The sequence below is a fragment of the Cryptotermes secundus genome, unplaced genomic scaffold (assembly GCF_002891405.2).
Source record: "Cryptotermes secundus unplaced genomic scaffold, Csec_1.0 scaffold1031, whole genome shotgun sequence".
Lineage (NCBI taxonomy): Eukaryota > Metazoa > Arthropoda > Insecta > Blattodea > Kalotermitidae > Cryptotermes > Cryptotermes secundus.
In genome coordinates this window covers 626,977-644,862 of record NW_019718628.1, presented here as the reverse complement: position 1 = coordinate 644,862, position 17,886 = coordinate 626,977, and the positions used below count along the sequence as shown (strand labels likewise).

Sequence of the window (17,886 nt, the reverse complement as noted above, 5' to 3'; positions counted from 1 at the left end):
GTTCCTCCGAAACGTCGGTTAACACCACATATACACGGTGCCAAATCCCAGAAGACTGTTTTCTTCATTCCCAACTGTTGGTTTGAAAATGTCTTCCCTCCCTACTTTGGCATTGAAATCTCCTAACAAAATTTTCGTAGGGTACTTCGGGAATTTATCAAATACGTGTTCTAGTTCTTCATAGAATCTATCCTTTGTAATCAATTTTATCTTCTGTTGGGGCGTGTACGAAAAAACCTGTACCTAATTCATGATTTTCATTCCCCTTTCCATAGAAAAATGTAGTCTCCTGCTGGTGCGATGCCACCTCCGTCCCATCTGACCTCCTGTACTCGCGCTAAATCTAACTTATATTTTAAGATTTCTTCTTCCAATGCCCTGAGCGAACCTGCCCTATACAAACTTCGCACATTCCAAGTGCCAAATCTCATATCCATTTTCATTAGCTTAGGCCGCTTATCCAGGTCCGAGGCTTTGTGTTCATTTTCGTAACATAATGATTTTTTACGGTGATGAGTTGTTAGTCCCACGCCCAACCCCCCAGTTGGAGGGCCACCCCTTGTCGACTGTCCGCGACTGCTTATTCAATATATTCACAGTTTCCCTCCATACCTGGAGGTCGTCTCCTCCATCCGCAACCTGAGGACGCGCCATGCCGTGGTGACAGGGACCCACATAACATGGAGGGAACTTGTGCTAAGGAAAATAAATTCAAGAGTTATGCCCACAGGCTGCGTTTCGTCTTTACGGTTTTCCTGCATTGCAGAGGTGGTGGTGTTTAAGCACATAATGAACATCAATCATAAATACATTCTCGTACCCTTGCGATGAAATATACTGGTAGATGTGAGTGCTTAAAATCATGCCCCGAAGCCTACCATAAGAAAACCTTTCTTTACGTGGGATCTCAGTTCCCGTTGGAGGGGATATTGTGTGTCCTTGAGCTTTTAGAGTTCTTAGAAGGGCGCGTACTACACTTGTGCTAGTAGTATTCATTCGCCATTCTTGCAATTAAGACATGTATAAAAGAAACTCCGTGGCCTGTAGTCCGCAAGCGAACTATACCGACAGAGCGTCTTCTGTCGGAGAAGTTGGTGCCAACTTTAGCGGATAGAGGGTGTTACGTGGTCAGCGCAACGGATCTCCACGGCCGTTAATCTCGGTTCTCTAGAACGGAAAAGTATTTATATCCACTGTATATTTTCTTGTTTCCTGTAAACCCCCCCCCCCAAATTACGGAAATAGAACTTTCGGGAACAATTTTGATTAAATTTTCCTTCATTTATAGTCTTGTTTCATGGACTACGTGGTTGACAAATAACCAGGCCTATGGTATCCTTGCTTTTTCGTTTTTATTTCAGCGTGTGTAATGTATTATGTACTTCTTACACTAGGCATAGTCCGCGCCACAGCTCAAGCGGTTAGTCGCTGGTTTCCCATCGCGGCGGCCCGGGTTCGATCCCGAGTCTGGAGAAGTGGGATTTATGGTGGAGGGAGTGGCGCTGGGGCAGGTTTTCTCCGGGTACTTCGGTTTCCCCTGCCAATCTTCATTCCATCAATTGCTCCACAATCGCCCTCACCTGTCATCTGGGCCTGGTACAATAGGCCAGAAGTGGCCGCAGTACAAGGGACCTAGTCCCATCCCACTAGCAATAAAAATACACTAGGCATGATGAGCGACCTGTATTGACGGCATTCTTTTGTGAACATGGTAAGCAGGAACATTTAAGTTCGTAGGCTCATTTTAGACAAGTCGTATACTGTGTTGCTATACAGAAAATTAATAGTTCAGTACATTATGTGCAGTATATTTACAATGTTTCGGCAGGATTTATGGAATTCTGTTCGCAGTCATATAATGTACGTTTGGCAACCTTGTCCACTCAGCACCACTTAAAAATGTACGTCTGAATACAATATTCCCTCGTCAGTTATCTTTAACAGAACAATAGACGAGTCTTAAAATCAGATCTTATGCGTCCTGATGAAGGAAACTTCAGATGATTGGACTAAACCTGCCACCCATAATTGCGGGTACACGTAACAAGACGCTCTACTTTGTCGACGGCATCAAACTGAAGAAAATGAACGGATTGTTCTTGCATAAGAATTGAGCCATGAGATAAAAGAAGGGAAAAGCCGCATAGCCGGTCCTGAACGACGTGGAGAAGAGAAAATTCTTTACCCTACCTAGACTCGAACTCCGACTTTTGGTAGGCCAGCCTGTAGCCAGTCGCTATCCCGCTCACGTTGAGCCATGGGATTCTTGGGGAATATTGAGAGGACCAGAAGCCGCAGTCTTCTGTCGATGCGTGCGCGTATGCTTGTGGATGACAGCCAAATACCAGGCTAGCGTAAAGACTAGACGTTAAAAAAATTCACTGACGAGACCGAAAATAGTCGTATAAATAAAAAAGAATGTGTCATAAAATGTTAAAATAAGAAGTAATACAAAAATAACGCTTGTCTGTGAACACGAGACAGGCTATTTTCATAACATGAGAAGGGAGTTTGCATCCACTTTTGTACGAATAGGCAAGAGAAAACGGAGGAAAGTGGGAGAGAGTTGCCCCAACTACAGTCAGCGGTTGCTTTCATATATTTTATAGGTGGCCCGCTTCATTCCCTGCACTAGAATCTTGATACGGAGTCATTTTTTTCTTTGCGAAAGGAATTTCAAAGTATTTGTTGAATTGCTTCAGAGATGAATACGATTAACGGTTAGAAGATCCCTTTGTTTGCTTATGTGAAAGACTGGGGGGTGTTGTGTGCCAAACAAAAATCTCTCGTATTTTTAAGTATGGAGTGCCCGTTGAATATTGTTTCAAGGACAGTGATATTGAATGAAACAGACAATACACATAGAAGAAGCACATAGAAACTATAGTGAAAATTATAAACGACTTCACATGTTATTACAAGAGTCTTCCAGGCTGTTATTAATTTCGCGAAAGTCTGCGAAGAAAGAAGTTTCTTAGAGCTTAGCAGTCGGAAGAAATAGGACATGACAGAAATACCCAGATCATTGTACTGACTGGCAGGGGATCTGTGCCAGATTAATCTTTTATCGCACATTCATACGTGCTGAGCAGGTTACCTGATGCGATGTGTACGCCGATGTTCACTGTTTGCGCATACACGCCATATACAAGTCGATGTTAAGATTTGAATGTTCTGTGGATTGTCTTGTTTTTGTGTCATTTTAAATACTTTGCAGACCGGAGTTGACTTTGAAGAAAGCAGTCTTCTGGGATGTGGCACCGTGTAGATGTGGTGTTAACCAACGTTTCGGAGGAACGTATCGCCTCCATCTTCAGGGTAGAAGGGAAAATAAATCCGCAAGCGAAGAGACCGTGAGAACCGCAGTCTGTTTGTACCGGCTCTCACGGTCTCCTCGCTTGCGGATTTCTTATTTTTCCTTCTACCCTGAAGATAGAGGCGATACGTTCCTCCGAAACGTTGGTTAACACCTCAACTACACGGTGCCACATCCCAGAAGACTGCTTTCTTATAGTCACCGCCGTGAAAACCTCTCTTACGGAGTTGACTTGGTACACAATCCTTGGAATTGCTGTGGATTACATGCAAATGCCGCCTCTTATCAGTGCATATAAAAGCAACAGACATGGTTCTTTTGCCCCCGTGTGTTTGTGTGGGTAACACGTCTCCTTCGTATTCTGAAGGTACTGGTTCGACACTGGGCCCGGAAACCGGCCACCATGACTCACTCAGAGTTTTCGTGGCTTTCTTAGTACATCAACGAAAATTGTGGGACATTGCCCTCAAATAGGCCACGATCGTTTTCTAGCGCGTCGTTTCCAATTCACTGTTCATTTGTTATACTGTTCGACGCAGTATAGCCTAAATTAGTGAAAGCATTGCATAATTTCTCTGTAGTGATGTTTCTTCGGACATTCGTTCAGAATAGGAGCACGCGGTAGCGTAGTTGATTGAGGCACTAGGGCACAAGCCGGAAGGTCGCGGGTTCGTATCCAGATGAGGTTATTGGATTTTTCAGTTGACCTAAACCTTCCAGCCACACTCTGATCCTGGGGTCGACTCAGCCTCCAACAGAAATGAATACCTGGAATTTTCCTGGGGGTTAAAGGACGGCCGGTGCGTAAGGCTGACAACCTCACCGCCATCTGTGAGCCGATTGTCTAGAAAAATATGTCAGCTTCGACGTCGCACAACCATATGGGCCTCCAAGGCCTGTTACCGGAACAGCTTTACCTCTTTTATTCGTTCTGAATTTTGGGATCCATTCATGAATTCCAAACAGTATTATCTCGTAGTTGAGGCCTTGCAACATATGTAGCATATGTTTTACATGGGACCCACCGGTTATGCCCGCCCATGGAACATCAAGCGACAATTTTTTTACAAAAAAAAAAGAAAAAACAAACTCCGTGGTTTTAATCCGCAGTCCAATTATACCGGCCGATTGACCGCCGCTTGTCGGCGAAGTTAGTGCCAACTTAGTATTCTTTATTTTGTCGTGAGAGTTGTAAAACTTGGCTAATAAACCGAACGGTTTGGTCTAGGTATAACGCTCAGGGCTTGACAAGGGACGCTCCGTTTGTATCCCAGCCGGGGCACCAAATATTGTGACGTGGCCTTTATGGTGATTTTTTCCATCTCGCCAGGCAATTATCCGGATATTATGTTTATTTGTAACGACATCCGTAGTTTCTGTGGTCCACAGCTACCAGCAGGATCTCTTGGCCTCGGGACACTTCTCAGCATAGAAAAGAAAACCTGTCTGATGATCCACGGTGGTCTTGACAGTGCCACCGTGAGTTGTTGATGTCTTCCATGACCTGAGATGTTTGAGCTGTTTTATAGAACTTGTCAGAAATGGGCGGGTGCATTTCCTCAACCGATTATATTAAATTGTCACTTTCTACCAATACACGGCATAGCCACTGTCTGACAGGATGTGACAGGTTAAAGCTGAAACAAAGAATGAAGACTTCTTCCTCATAGTCACCGCTCGGAGAATCTCAGTTCTGACTATGACGACTTGGCTCAGTTGCATCAAACAAGAGGAGCCGCTGTTCTCTCGCATGCTTCTTCTTCTTCTACATTGACAGCGTCCCCCCTTTGGCTTATCGATAATTCTAAGAAGTGGCTGCAGCCGAGTTTGTCTGCTCTGCCTGGCTCGAATTCATTTCTTGCTGTTCCAGCACCCAGTGAGCTTGTCCTTCAGTGCCTTCTGCCGGCTTCGCTTGTTAATGATAGACCCCCGTATTCTGATTGTCGTTCCGTGCCGCTGGTTTATAAAAAAAGAACACTTTTAAAATGCTTGGATTCTGTGTCAGCACGTTGCCCATTGCGTATTTGAAACACGGGACTTCTAAGTCGTGAGACAATCATTTTATTTTGTAACTTCGTTTAACGATCAGACTGTTCAAGTGTGTTCTTCCTGCTTCGTCAAATAGAAAAAAGAAAGGGGTCACAAAATTTGAAGGAACTTAACGGAAAACACAATGAAACAAGTCATACGCAAAAGAGAGGCCAACGTAACCAATCATACTGGACAATTTGAATTTCATGTTTCTGTAAATTCTCCTTCTCCCTCTCGTCAGCACAGGTCTTTGTAAAGAATTTTCCCACGTGTTGTAATAGGTCATCGCATTTGCCTTAGACTTCAGAACCCGGAACCTTTTCTCCCGGTTGGAGACATGAAACTGAAAATAGTGAAATGTGTCATTTGAATACGTGGCAAGAGCAAACGGCGGGTCTTGGCAAATATTCTCGGTTGTGGGATGTTGGTTAACGTTGGGTTGCTGCGCAGACACGCGTAAAGGTCCAAGCTGTCGTGGTACTAGTCTAATTAACGGGTTGATCGTCAATTAGAGAATTTTTAGAGAACATGGCGTTCGGTTTGACATGCAAGTTGAGTCAGAGAATTGGCATTAAACCAGAACGCTCCCGGAAAGTACCACCAGTTTTGTTTCGACGGACAGGAGACTAATCAACCTCTGTCAGAAGTCATAAACTCTAAATTTCCCCCACCATTCAAACAGCGTCTGTCTTTCGTCTACCATCGGAAGGGAGTGGCAACGCACAGAACTTGCAAATACGTAAACGGTTCCGCACATAGACGTGCAAGTACGTGGTAAGATGATTTTCTGTCATAAAACCATTTTAGAGTGCAGTTATATCCTATGTTATTCACGCTCTATATTTCTCTATGTATATGCGGGTGGTATTATTTATTATATTTTTTCATATATAGCCAGGGTTTCCTCTCCACGAGTCGGAGTGACCTTCTCCTTGAGGCTCATCGCGTAATAGTTTCGTAGAAAATGTGTCTGAAATTGAATTAAGTGCCGCGTATTTATATTTTCCTCAGAATATGTCCTTTTTTTTTTGTAACCTCGATTTCCGGCGTTTGCCAGAGACGTATAGATGCTTCTGAATGCCCTTTGATACCAGTTACATATATGATTAATTACTCATCACTTTTCACTTTCCACGTGCGTTGTACTTCAGTCAGTGAATTTTTGTATTTTTCAGTTGACCTAATCCTTCGGCCGCACTAGGCCCTAGGGTTTACTCGGCTTCTAACAGAAATGAGTACCAGAAATTAATTAAATAATTTTCCTGGTGAGTAAAGCGCGGCCGGCGCGTAAGGCTGACAACCTTACCGCCATCTTTGAGCCGATTGTCTAGATAGTGTAGGACCCTCAACGTCTCACAACCCTATGGGCCTTCACGGCCTGGTACAGGGATAGCTTTACTTTTTACTTTTTTACTTTCAGTTTCTTCAGTACATATTTATCAGTTTGTATAAAAATATCAAATAGTAAACATTCCTTCCCCCCAGTAGGTCTATATGACAGGTTGGTTGCACGATATTGTGACAGCACGAGACTATAGTAACATGATTATGGAGATATGTTTCAGATGTTTTTGGCATATTCCACCAGTTGTTCCCTCTCCTTTCACCCCTTCGCCGCATGTACTGGAGTGTAAAGTTGTGCAGACAATATCGTGGCGTTTTATATACGTGCATTCTCTTAGCTGGACCTGGCCATTTTGGTAGGGCGTGCGCATTCTGCATTTGCTGTCACATGCTTTTTTTTTTTTTAGTATCTTAGTCTAGTAGGACCACTTTATGGATGTGATGCCTTGTAGTCTGCCAGATCTGGCAGAAGAACTTTCCTTCACGAAGATAAACACAGCATGTACCTTCGTAAGGATTAAACAGAGCACACAGCATGACAGCAGTAATCTTCACAGGGACCGCCATGAGAACCTCACATCTGGCGTTCTTATATATTCGCATTTTTTAACGATAAGGGGGGGGTCTAGCAATAATGAACACCAAATATGTTCCGCGAATGTTTGATATACGACCCTTTGGATTAGATTAATTTTTTATATTTAATGCTCCTCTGTCCTGCCAAAATTAAATAGTTGCTATACCCGTGTGGGCCTGATGCGGACAGAGAAATAGAATAGGCCTATTACGGTATATGTAGATGACGCCACTGCTGTTTCTTTGTTAGGAACTGCGATGTAATCCCTAATAAGGTCTATTGCAAAAATATTCGTCTTCGTAGGGTGTTTTCTGGGATTTTATGCAATTCGCATTGTGGAAAGAGTTGTGCCTGCATGTTCAGTTTGGTTTGCAGGTAATGGGTAATAAACCCTATTCCAAATTTGAATGAAAGCGTATTACCCAGATGAAACAAAACTCATAGGTTGTGTTCAGCAATGACCAAAAGCGTTTCAAACATAAGCTATTTGTATTTTGTCTAAATCGTACATCCGTGCCCTGGAAGTTTCACGTCGCGTATGTAGACCTACGGATGGCAGCTGCATGAGGCAATATTGATAATGCTTTTAGCAGTTAAAATGTAGATACTGGTAATTCGATAAGGGAGGAAACCATTTCCAAGTACCCCAGGGCAAGAACAGTTTTACAGGAAACGCTATTGGTGGTGGTGGGGGGGCTCTTGTCAATACAGACGAATAACAAATTACGTGTTTTGCATCTGGTTGCATATTACTCGTGCAAGTGCTCATATATATTGTATGTAGATTGCTGTAATTGTCGGTCACAGTGGCCGCGCGTTCTAGGGCATGAACCGTCTTCGCACGCTCGAACACTGGAATCGTGGGTTCGAATCCCACCCAAGGCATGGGTTGTCTGTGTGCGTCTGTTCTGTGTATAGGTAGCGGCCTTGCGACAGGCAAATCCCCCGTCCAAGGAGTCCTACCGGCACTGTATAGATTAAGAAACTGAAAAAGCGTCAAAGGTCCACAAGGGCTGTAGAGACAGAGATACATAGTTGGGTGGGTAGTGCTTAATTGCCGTTAGTATCCTTAAACACGGTTGCTAAATTAGACCGAATTGTGACATATTCTGTTAGTATTTGTTACACATATTAAGTTTATCTCAGGGTTTTTGGGCAATTCAGAATTTTGCCCTCACTTGCTTATGCTAATCATTCTTGCATGATATTTTACATTCATATTTTTCATATTAGTAAATTATGCTTACCAAAGTTCTGAACTGCATATGTAGAACGGACAGAATTCAGTGAGACTGGTGTTTACAGAAGCCTTGCCGGGCTTCAAAAAAGGGGGCAAATTGCATTTGCATCATGTTACTACATTGTATACATAATTGCCTGTGTTATTCTCTTGTATAAACAATTACTCGCCCCCCACCCACCAGTCTGTATTAATTCCCGTTTCTGGAAATAAGGACGATCGTATTCCCGCGCAGAGAGTTGATTGGTGCAGTTGCGACCAATCAGATGTGTAACAGCACAATGACGTGTACGTTGGTGACGTAATGGGTGTTATCCGCTCTTCCCTTCCTCTCACGCACTCTTCCCTCTCTTCTCTCCCACTTTTCCTGTTGATGAGCGGTGGGAGAGAAGAGAGAAAAAGGTTTTTAGCTCGCGTTGTGCCTCAACTGAAAAGTGGACATATTTGTAAGCTCATGTAGAGATTGGTTTGGGGGTTTCTTCAACTGTATTCCCCCTGAATTGAGCCGAATTTCGTGGCCTGTGTTGTTGTGTTGTGTTTGGAGGTTATAATCCATGGTCGACGTGGTATGTAGGCCTATGTGTGAAAGTAAAAGGTGGTGCGTGCACGCGTCTGTTAAGTTTGAATTTTTTGGAACGTTTCGTCCGGTTGGTAGAGTACCCACCAGTGTGTGTGACGTGTTTGTTTGCTAGATTTGCACGCCCAGCCGGCGTCGTATTCGAAAATAATTTTTAAGTAACGAAGGATAATGCTCAGATAAAAAAATCCCTGCATTAAATGAGATTCTGGGAAGTGAATGAACCTGGTGAGTCGTTACTTTTATCTAAATCGATAAAAGTCAGCGTCGTTCGGCTTCTTTGCGCCGACTGCAGCATAACGTTACAGTCCACATTAAAATGCATGTCTATGTTTTTTTTCTTTGAAAGAAGAACCATAACTGGTAAATGCATAATGAAAGTAGGCTGAATAATCGCCATTTTTGCATGGAGGGTTTATTCGCACACCGGCATGTGTTGCTGAGTCACGACTGTACATTCTTGAATGCTTGCTGATGTGGAATTGCCCGTGGAATCTGACTGAACCCGAGCGATTCCAAGAACTGCAAAAATGGGAAAATAAGGAAAAAGTTACTTGAGGAAGTAGCGTGGCGTTAGCATGAATTTGGTATAAAGAGAAGAGATGCATGGGATGGAAGAGGAAGTGTAGGGTGTTTGAACTAGGGGAGGCCTTGTTTATTGGTCCCTCCATTCTTATTAATTAACACACTTCATCCCCCATAATGTTGGGCCTTTAAAGATTTGTTGATTTTTTAAGGCATTCGGTGGAAGCATGCCACTGTTATTTATATGATGCGTGCCTGACTTCAATATTCTTAATTCTAGAGCCCAAATTTAAACTAGTTGGGTATCCAGCTTTGTGAGAAAGTATTCATTGGGATGGATTTTTGTATGCGCAATGCATGTTCAGATACACAGTACCGCAATACATGACTAGATTATTTGTATCCGCAGAAAGAACGAGAATTGGCAGGGGTGCTTCACTTGAAACAGTGTTATGTATCTCATTCAACAAATGTTTTTATAGTGATGTAATCACATTTTATGAATAATGATATGCCTGTTAAGAACTCAAACCAATAATTTGCAATTGATAACACCTGCCATGTAACTGCAGTGCCTATGTTAAACTGCTCAAAGTAATAATGGGGGGGAGGGGCATTTTTGAGAGCATTACATGTGGCAGTACATCTTTAATTTCGGAAGCTACATCACAAGGAACATTTTCATTCATTTTGTGGGAATATTCAGTGTTTAATGATCTTTCTTTCTTGTTTGCAGTGCGGGTGGTAAGATAGTGTTGACCAACCTTCCTTTGCATGTGAGGATAGAGGACTTGGAGCCACTGCTGACTCCATTTGGTTCCGTCCAGAACTGTGAGAAGCTAAACTCACGAGATGGCTCCACACAAATTGTGCAAGTCAGCTATGAAACTCAGGAGCAAGCACAGCAGTGAGTATATAATTCTCTTGGGAAGGCTTTCTGTGGCTAGGATGAAATAGCTTAGAACATGCATTGGAGGATGGGTGTTTGAGTTTGAAAACCTTTTCATGCAATGTAAGATAATGGATATAATGCCATGCAGTCTGGTTGAAGTCAACTGACATTTTGGAAGAGTGTTAGTGGACATCTACCAGACCACACAACAGCTCTTCTGCTCCCACCTTCGACCCAAAATGGGTTTTATTTAGTGATGCATGTCAAAGCAGATTTAGAAACAAAACAGTGCTGCAATGGCAGGACTTGCTGCCTGGCAGGATACCGTTTATGGAAGTCCTTGTGTGGTTCAGTGCAATGGAAGGGACCAACAGTTGGTAGTATTTAAAGATAACTTAAAACTTGAACTTCGTAGACTTTAAAACTTTTCCCAGTTGCTGCACCTCTTTTGTTACAGGGCTGTGAGTGAGCTAAGTGGTTACGTATATGAGGGCGTTTCTCTGAAAGTGGAGTTTTCAATGGAGCGTCGAAGCCGGGGACGTGGCGGGTCAAGAGGAGGTGCTGGCGCTGGTTTTTCTGGGCTGCCAGGCTCGGGTCGCCAGACCGATTTTCCTCTCCGCATTCTGGTGCAGAGTGACATGGTTGGAGCGATCATTGGCCGCCAGGGCAGCACTATTCGCCAAATTACACAGCAGACCAGAGCAAGGTTGGTGTGTGCACTATTCGCCAAATTATGCAGCAGACCAGAGCAAGATTGTGTACAGAGCAGTGGTTTTTACTGTACATCATAGTTTATTTCTCTGCAAGGCACTTGTAGACAATATTAATTCCAGCCCAACCTGAAGTTACTCCAGGTTTTTAATTTCTGTGCATAGTGGTTCAACCAGAAATTTGGTGTCTGTGTATGTGAATACAAAGACATAGTTAGCAGGATGAAAACATCTGGATCACCTTACTAACCTGAAAATAATGAGAGACCAAACACTGATTCACAGGAAAGGGCATCTCCTTATTTTCAAGTCCTCAGTAAATTTGAAGATGATTGTTAAGAGGAGTTCTAATTCCCCAGTTCAGTGATATTTGTGAAAATGCCTAGAAACGTGTGGCTTGCAATGACGAGGCAGTTGTTTCTGTTCAGCTGTAGAAGGAACAGTGCATAATTTTTCCCCACATACAGCACTAACTCTTGTATCATTCTCTGCCTGGTACTGTAAAAAGGTGCTTTGAAACTCGTCTTATTTTCTAAGCACTTCTGGAACTACTATTCTTCTTTCTTCAGCCATGCTCCACAGTGTGCAGCAGTGTGAGGGTTGCCTGAGAGAAAATACCTGAAATATTCAGCTGTTGGTTGTAGAAGAGATTGAACACATCACTTGCATCCAATCTGAATTCACTGTGCGCTGAAAAGTATTGGGTCAGTGATATGCCCCCACTTTTGCATTGTCCAAGACAGGATTTACATCACTCATTTTTGTGTTCATATATTTTGCATTTTGACACAATCACTGAGGTAAACTTGGTTGTGAATAGCATCTGCGGAACCCTGGCTGTCGTGCACAGCCAACAGCAGTCAATTCTTTCAAGCTCGTGCACAACCATTATTTCATATGGATGAAATTTATTCAGTCTTGTTTTAAATGCAAACCCCATTGAAACACCAATTTTTTTGTGTTGAAGCTAGTTACGGTTTGCAGGACAGTTGCTTACCTTATCTGCCCAGTGCTTTCTTTTCGTTTGTTTCTCTGGACTTTTTCTTTTGTCACAAATTAAACCCACATTGTCACTTTTTACTAGCTTCGATAAGGAGACTTTCTGTAGGAACTCACTCTTGGGCATTTATGAGTGAACCTTCTGATGACTTGCGGTTTGCTTTTTCTGAAGGATTCAAGTATGAACGTTTGCTGTTGATAATATGATGTCCATGTTTTGTACCCATCCTTTCTCTACAAACTGTGGGGTTGAATTTGGTCTTCTTCACCCACCGCGATAAAAAAGATTAGTCATAACAGAAGTTGTTAACTTGAAGTTCTGTTCCTGATGCTTTGTGTATTGGCATTCAGAAATCTTTGGGTTTCTTTTAGGGCCTGTTAAAAATGTGTTAAAGGGAAAGTTCTCCACAGCCATTTCCGAAAGATAAGTAGGCAGACAGACAAGAGGCAGCGTTGAAGCAAATGCTTACAAAATTGCAAGAGACTGTAAACTGCTAGGGAAACATTTCAGCATTAAAAGAAAATGTCTGTTCTATAGGTTTTTAGTGGAAAGGAACTAAAATAGATGCCTAACTAATCAGGTATCAGTGTAAGGGAACAGAATCTGTTTACAGCCTGCTCGTATGTACAGGAATGAAGGCTTCCAACATAGTATATGGATGAACGATGGATCACATATGACACACATTAGCACTTACAAAATTGAAAGTCTTTGGCAGAACACAGCCACAAAATTTTTTTCATGCATCTGTATGAACCTGATCTTAACCCCACTGAGCTGATTTTGGCAACAGTTAAGATTTCTTTTTGCCGATTTTTTTTAATTGTATGGTGAATTCCTGGTGAAAATTTTGATTTGGTCTCAAAAGGAAATTGGTAACAGATGTGATCCGATGCAAATTGTGGAGGATCAGTACATGAATAATGCTTTCTTGCATTGGGTTTGGATATGACAGTGACAGCAGCTGTAGTAAGCTATTGGGGCTGTTGCTTGTGTTGTAGAGTGGATGTACATCGGAAGGATAACGTGGGGTCACTGGAAAAGGCCATTACTATCTATGGAAACCCAGACAACTGCACCAATGCTTGTCGGAGAATCTTGGAAGTAATGCAACAAGAAGCCAATAACACCAACAAAGGGTAAGTGTGTTTCGTGAATTGGCTGTATACTGGTATTGTTCTTGACTACTACTTTAAAATGCTTTTGGCAATTAGTCATTGGCTTGTCTTATATTTTCATTGTTACTTTTATCCTTTAGCTGTAGCTATGGCACAGACACGCCACGTGATAGTAAGATGTATACAGAATGCAGGTTGAAATGGAAAAAGTCAGTTGCAAAAATAGCAAGATTGCCCTAATAATTATATAGTAAAAGTTCAGAAAATTGCGATAAACAGAAAATGGAGTTAACAAGAACACGTGCTTAAGAAAAGTGCTTTCAGAAAAATAAACACACCTCAAAATGGTGTCTGTGGTATTGTTACAGTATTTATTATATTCATTATTTAGTCAATAAACTGTGTCACCAAGCAGGTTGGGCAAGCATTAAGATGCTTAGACTTTTATTTGGTAAGTACTCAGTTTGAGTCCTGGCTGGAACAGCATTAACTGTGGCTCGTGTTTTCTTGTCATTTCCTCATTTCTTTCAGGAGAATGCTGGGATAGTGCATTTTTTAGGTCACAGCCAGGTTGTTGTGTTGGACTTGGTAATTACATCTTGAAAAATAATAAGTAAAGAATCATGGGAAATTATGAACATGAAGGTGCATTTATTTTAACCTCTGTTTTGCCTTGCACTTTAAACATGTGTACAAAGTAGCTCTGTATCAGTCCTTTGTAAATGGTGCCCATGTTGCAGTATCTGAGTGTTATTTACAGTTTTATACTGTCTGATGTTGGGAGAAACTAGGAAATATTGTGGTGTCAATCAGCTGTGTTTTAGTTTAGGTTATGAGACAGTCTCTGAAACATCCGACTTCAACTTCACATTGATGCAGCTGATCACATGAAAAGACTTGTGGTCGTAAGAAGTAAGAGAACTGTAACAAAGGTGAACATTATATAAATCCTGTTTCTGCTTACAGGGAAATATCACTGAAGATCCTTGCTCATAACAACTTGATCGGGCGAATCATTGGCAAAGGGGGCAACACAATCAAACGTATCATGCAGGACACAGATACAAAAATAACAGTTTCCAGGTAAGTTTATGGGGATATGATTTTGTAATAATAGCACATCAAAGTCTAATGCTTACAGACTAGAACAAGATAGCGCAAATTCTGATATAAAAATAATTTTTTTATTTTAGATATTTTCTCTGCTTTTGGGTTGTAGCTTATAGTGATGATGCAGAGACTTTCTGAGCAAGATCATAATTTTTGTTATGACACTACTTTGCGTGTTGGTTGGCTATAGCTGCAACACAAATTTTGGGTTCAGGCCCACCTTGTGAATGTTTAGCATATGATAGAGAGAGGCACTCACACAGTGTGGGAGTGTGGAGGGCTCTCAACTGTTGTGTGAAAGACAACAGTAAGATGTTTTTGCACTTGCTAGAATATTTTGTTTTCTAATAGCTTGAGAGATGTCCTATCACAGTCTTGCAGCAAAGTGGCATTCCTTGCGTGCTGAGATCCTCACGTGTATTTTCGTAAAGAACAGATTACTGGGCCCCCATGTTCACTGAACTTATTGTGTTATCTAAAGGACAAACTGAACTCTTTACAAATGATTTTTATAGTATTTTACTCATTGTTCATCAGTGGCAAAACAGCCCTTTTTAAGCCATATATTTCCGTAGGAAGATTTCTGCCAGCTTGCATCCAATTTTCAATTCTTTCGATTTCCCAGCAGTATTTCTTTTACAGAGCAAGGTTCTCAGCCTTGCATCCAACCCACAACCTGGAGGACCAGGTGCCTGTATTTATGTCCCCCATTGACAGGGTGGCGCAGTTATACCCCCAGGCACCAGGCTCCCTTTTCATCACCTTCTATGACTTGCAGGGCTTCAGTGTAGGTATTCTAACTTGCCTCCACATGTGGTTTACTCACATTTAGTGAAGAAATATCCAGTTTCTACATGAAAACTCTGCCTCAGTTTCATATCATGTCACTTGAATGAGGACCCCCCCCCCCAAGTTCCCAGGCAAAAAAGAAGTCTTGATTTGGCATAAAATATGCTGATGGTTTGAAACGTTAAGCTCTTAGCAGGTTGTTGTTTCTAAAATGCAGTCAATTTTAACATTCCCGCTTTGTGGTGGTGTCAGTGCGACAAGCGAGAGAGAAAATGAAGCAGATATATTTCAAGGTCAGGAGCCAACAGTTGTGACAGGATTGCCTTTAGATTTACTAAAGATGCATTTCCCTGCAAAGTGATTACAAATACTACAACAAAGATGGTGAAATTGTGAGTTGCAAAAACAGTTCATGTGAGAAGAAAGAAACAAATTTAATATGTGACATTTTAAAATATTTATTATTCTGTCACATTTATTTGTAATAACTACACAATTAATGTGGGACATTTTAATGGGGAGCTGTCTTACAGTTGGGGAAAATATGGTATTTACATGCCATTGTTGTTTGCTCAGTGGGACCTTGAAACCTGCATGTCATCTTGTTGACCTTCACCATGGCCAGTGCAATTCTGAATGCTGCTCCAGGCAATGAGAAATTCCGCCCCTCGTTAAAAGCAACCCAGCTTTCTCAAAACACTATTGAGATTAACATCACAAAATTTCCAGACACTGTTGAGGCTCATGCAGGTCTAAACACTGCGCCAGGCAACAAAGCAATACACATATCCCAATCTTTCTTAAAGTTTTGTCCTAGTTAATGACCATGCAATGGGACAAAAACTGCTACGTTTTATTTACATTGTTATATAACATATTTAGATTAATGCCAGCTAATGACCATGATACAAAGATCAGCAGAACTTAGTTTTAATTTGAAGTGGGTTGGGGTAGATGTTCCACTCATGCAGACAGTTATTTTGTCTGTGCTGTCATGCTTGTCCCATTGTGAGAGAACAAGCCTACTTCATTTAGGAATATTAAACTCATCTCACTCTGTTAGCATGTGTGTGTATGTGCATGGGTGAGCGTGCAGTTATTTTAATTAATAGTGGGTTTTCATTCTGGGTTACAGAATTATTTTGATTTTAAGCAAGCCTTAAATGGGGATATCACAGTAGCTTGTTGCCTAGGATACAGAAATTAGCTACAGGTGCAGCTAGGGCTATGCCATAGCTCAGGCGGTTAGTCGCCAGATTCCCACCACGGTGGCCTGGGTGCGAGTTTGGGTCAGGTCATGGGATATCTGTGGTGGACAAAGTGGCACTGGGGCAGGTTCTTTCTGTGTGCTTCGGTTTCCCCTGTCAATTCTCATTCCACCGACTGCTCTACATTCATCATCTGTCATCCCTGGCTGCTACAATAGGCCAATTAGTGGTGGACATACCAAGTGGATTGTCTCACCCCACCCCAAGAAACTTAAGTACAGGTGCAGTTTGTGCTAGGCTTCATTCAAATGGAATCATATTAAAATAATAAACTAATAAAAGTTTATGCTGTGGTATCTAAGTTTGTTTTATCCTTTCAGTCCTATTGCATCAATAGATTCTTATTAATATTCCAACTGGTTGGATTTTTTGTTTTCAGGAAGGTTCTCTGTCCTTGTATTGTCCTTGTGTGAGCTGCCAGAATGGTTTTCATGTGGAATTGTTAACACCTCAGTTCTTTTGATTCTTCATAAATTGGACATGTACTTGGATAATGCCAAATTTTTGTTCTGCATTGCTGTTGGTAGTTTCTTCCCCTTCTGTTACAGCCAATTAGTTCTTCTGTGTAACCAAATCTGTGACACCATAGAACCACCCCTTTTCAACATGGACATGTGTGATTTTGTACTGTGGTTTTCATTTACGTTTGCTCTCAGAAATACAGGGGCATTCAAAAAGAATGAACCGATTTTATTACGCAATATTATGTTAAAGGAAAGTAATACAAAACTCCAGCCAAGTCACAAGTATTCTATTCACAATCAACTTTTATTTCCTGTCTTACAAGTGTTGAATGTGGCCACCACCTGCAGCATGGGCAACATCAATGCAGTAAGAGAATTCCTCCAAGGCGCGTATCAGCATATCACGATGCACTGAGTTAATCGCTGTTGTTATTCAGTGTTTAAGGTCATCGAGGTTAGAGGGTAGCGGTGGAACATAAACGTGATCTTTTGCATATCCCCACGCGAAGAAATCACACACGGTGAGGTCCGGGGATCTCGCAGGCCAAGCACAAAGAGCAAGGTCTTTGGCCCGCTACCGACCAATCCATCGCTTGGGCACTTCTTCAATTAAAAAAGCTTGGACCATCAGGTGCCAATGGGGCGGTGCTCCATCTTGTTGAAAAATGAAGTCATGCAAATCTGCTTGCAGTGAAGTGAAGAGCCAGTTTTGGAGCATATCGAGATAGGTTTGTCCTGTAACGGTGTTTCCTTCAAAGAAAAAGGGACCATAAACCTTGTCCTGAGACACAGCACAGAAGACGTTCGCCTTAGGGGAATCTCTTTCATGCTCAGCTGTTCTTATGTGGGTGCTCTCTTCCCCAAATATGCACACTGTGACGATTGACTGTGCCGCTCAAGTGAAAAGTCGCTTCATCACTAAAAA

The 17,886-nt window shown here is 42.0% G+C and overlaps 1 protein-coding gene across 4 annotated transcripts in view; it reads left to right on the top strand.

Annotated features, from left to right (window-relative positions):
* The window catches only part of LOC111862558 (insulin-like growth factor 2 mRNA-binding protein 1), a 197,484-nt gene that overhangs the window by 155,124 nt on the left and 24,474 nt on the right, over positions 1 to 17,886 (top strand). For all 4 annotated transcript variants that reach the window (XM_023848062.2, XM_023848053.2, XM_023848076.2 and 1 more), the window contains 4 exons: positions 10,347 to 10,517; positions 10,960 to 11,208; positions 13,214 to 13,351; positions 14,297 to 14,413. In XM_023848062.2, the coding sequence (XP_023703830.1) occupies positions 10,347 to 10,517; positions 10,960 to 11,208; positions 13,214 to 13,351; positions 14,297 to 14,413 (675 nt within the window). The remainder of the gene's footprint in view (positions 1 to 10,346; positions 10,518 to 10,959; positions 11,209 to 13,213; positions 13,352 to 14,296; positions 14,414 to 17,886) is intronic.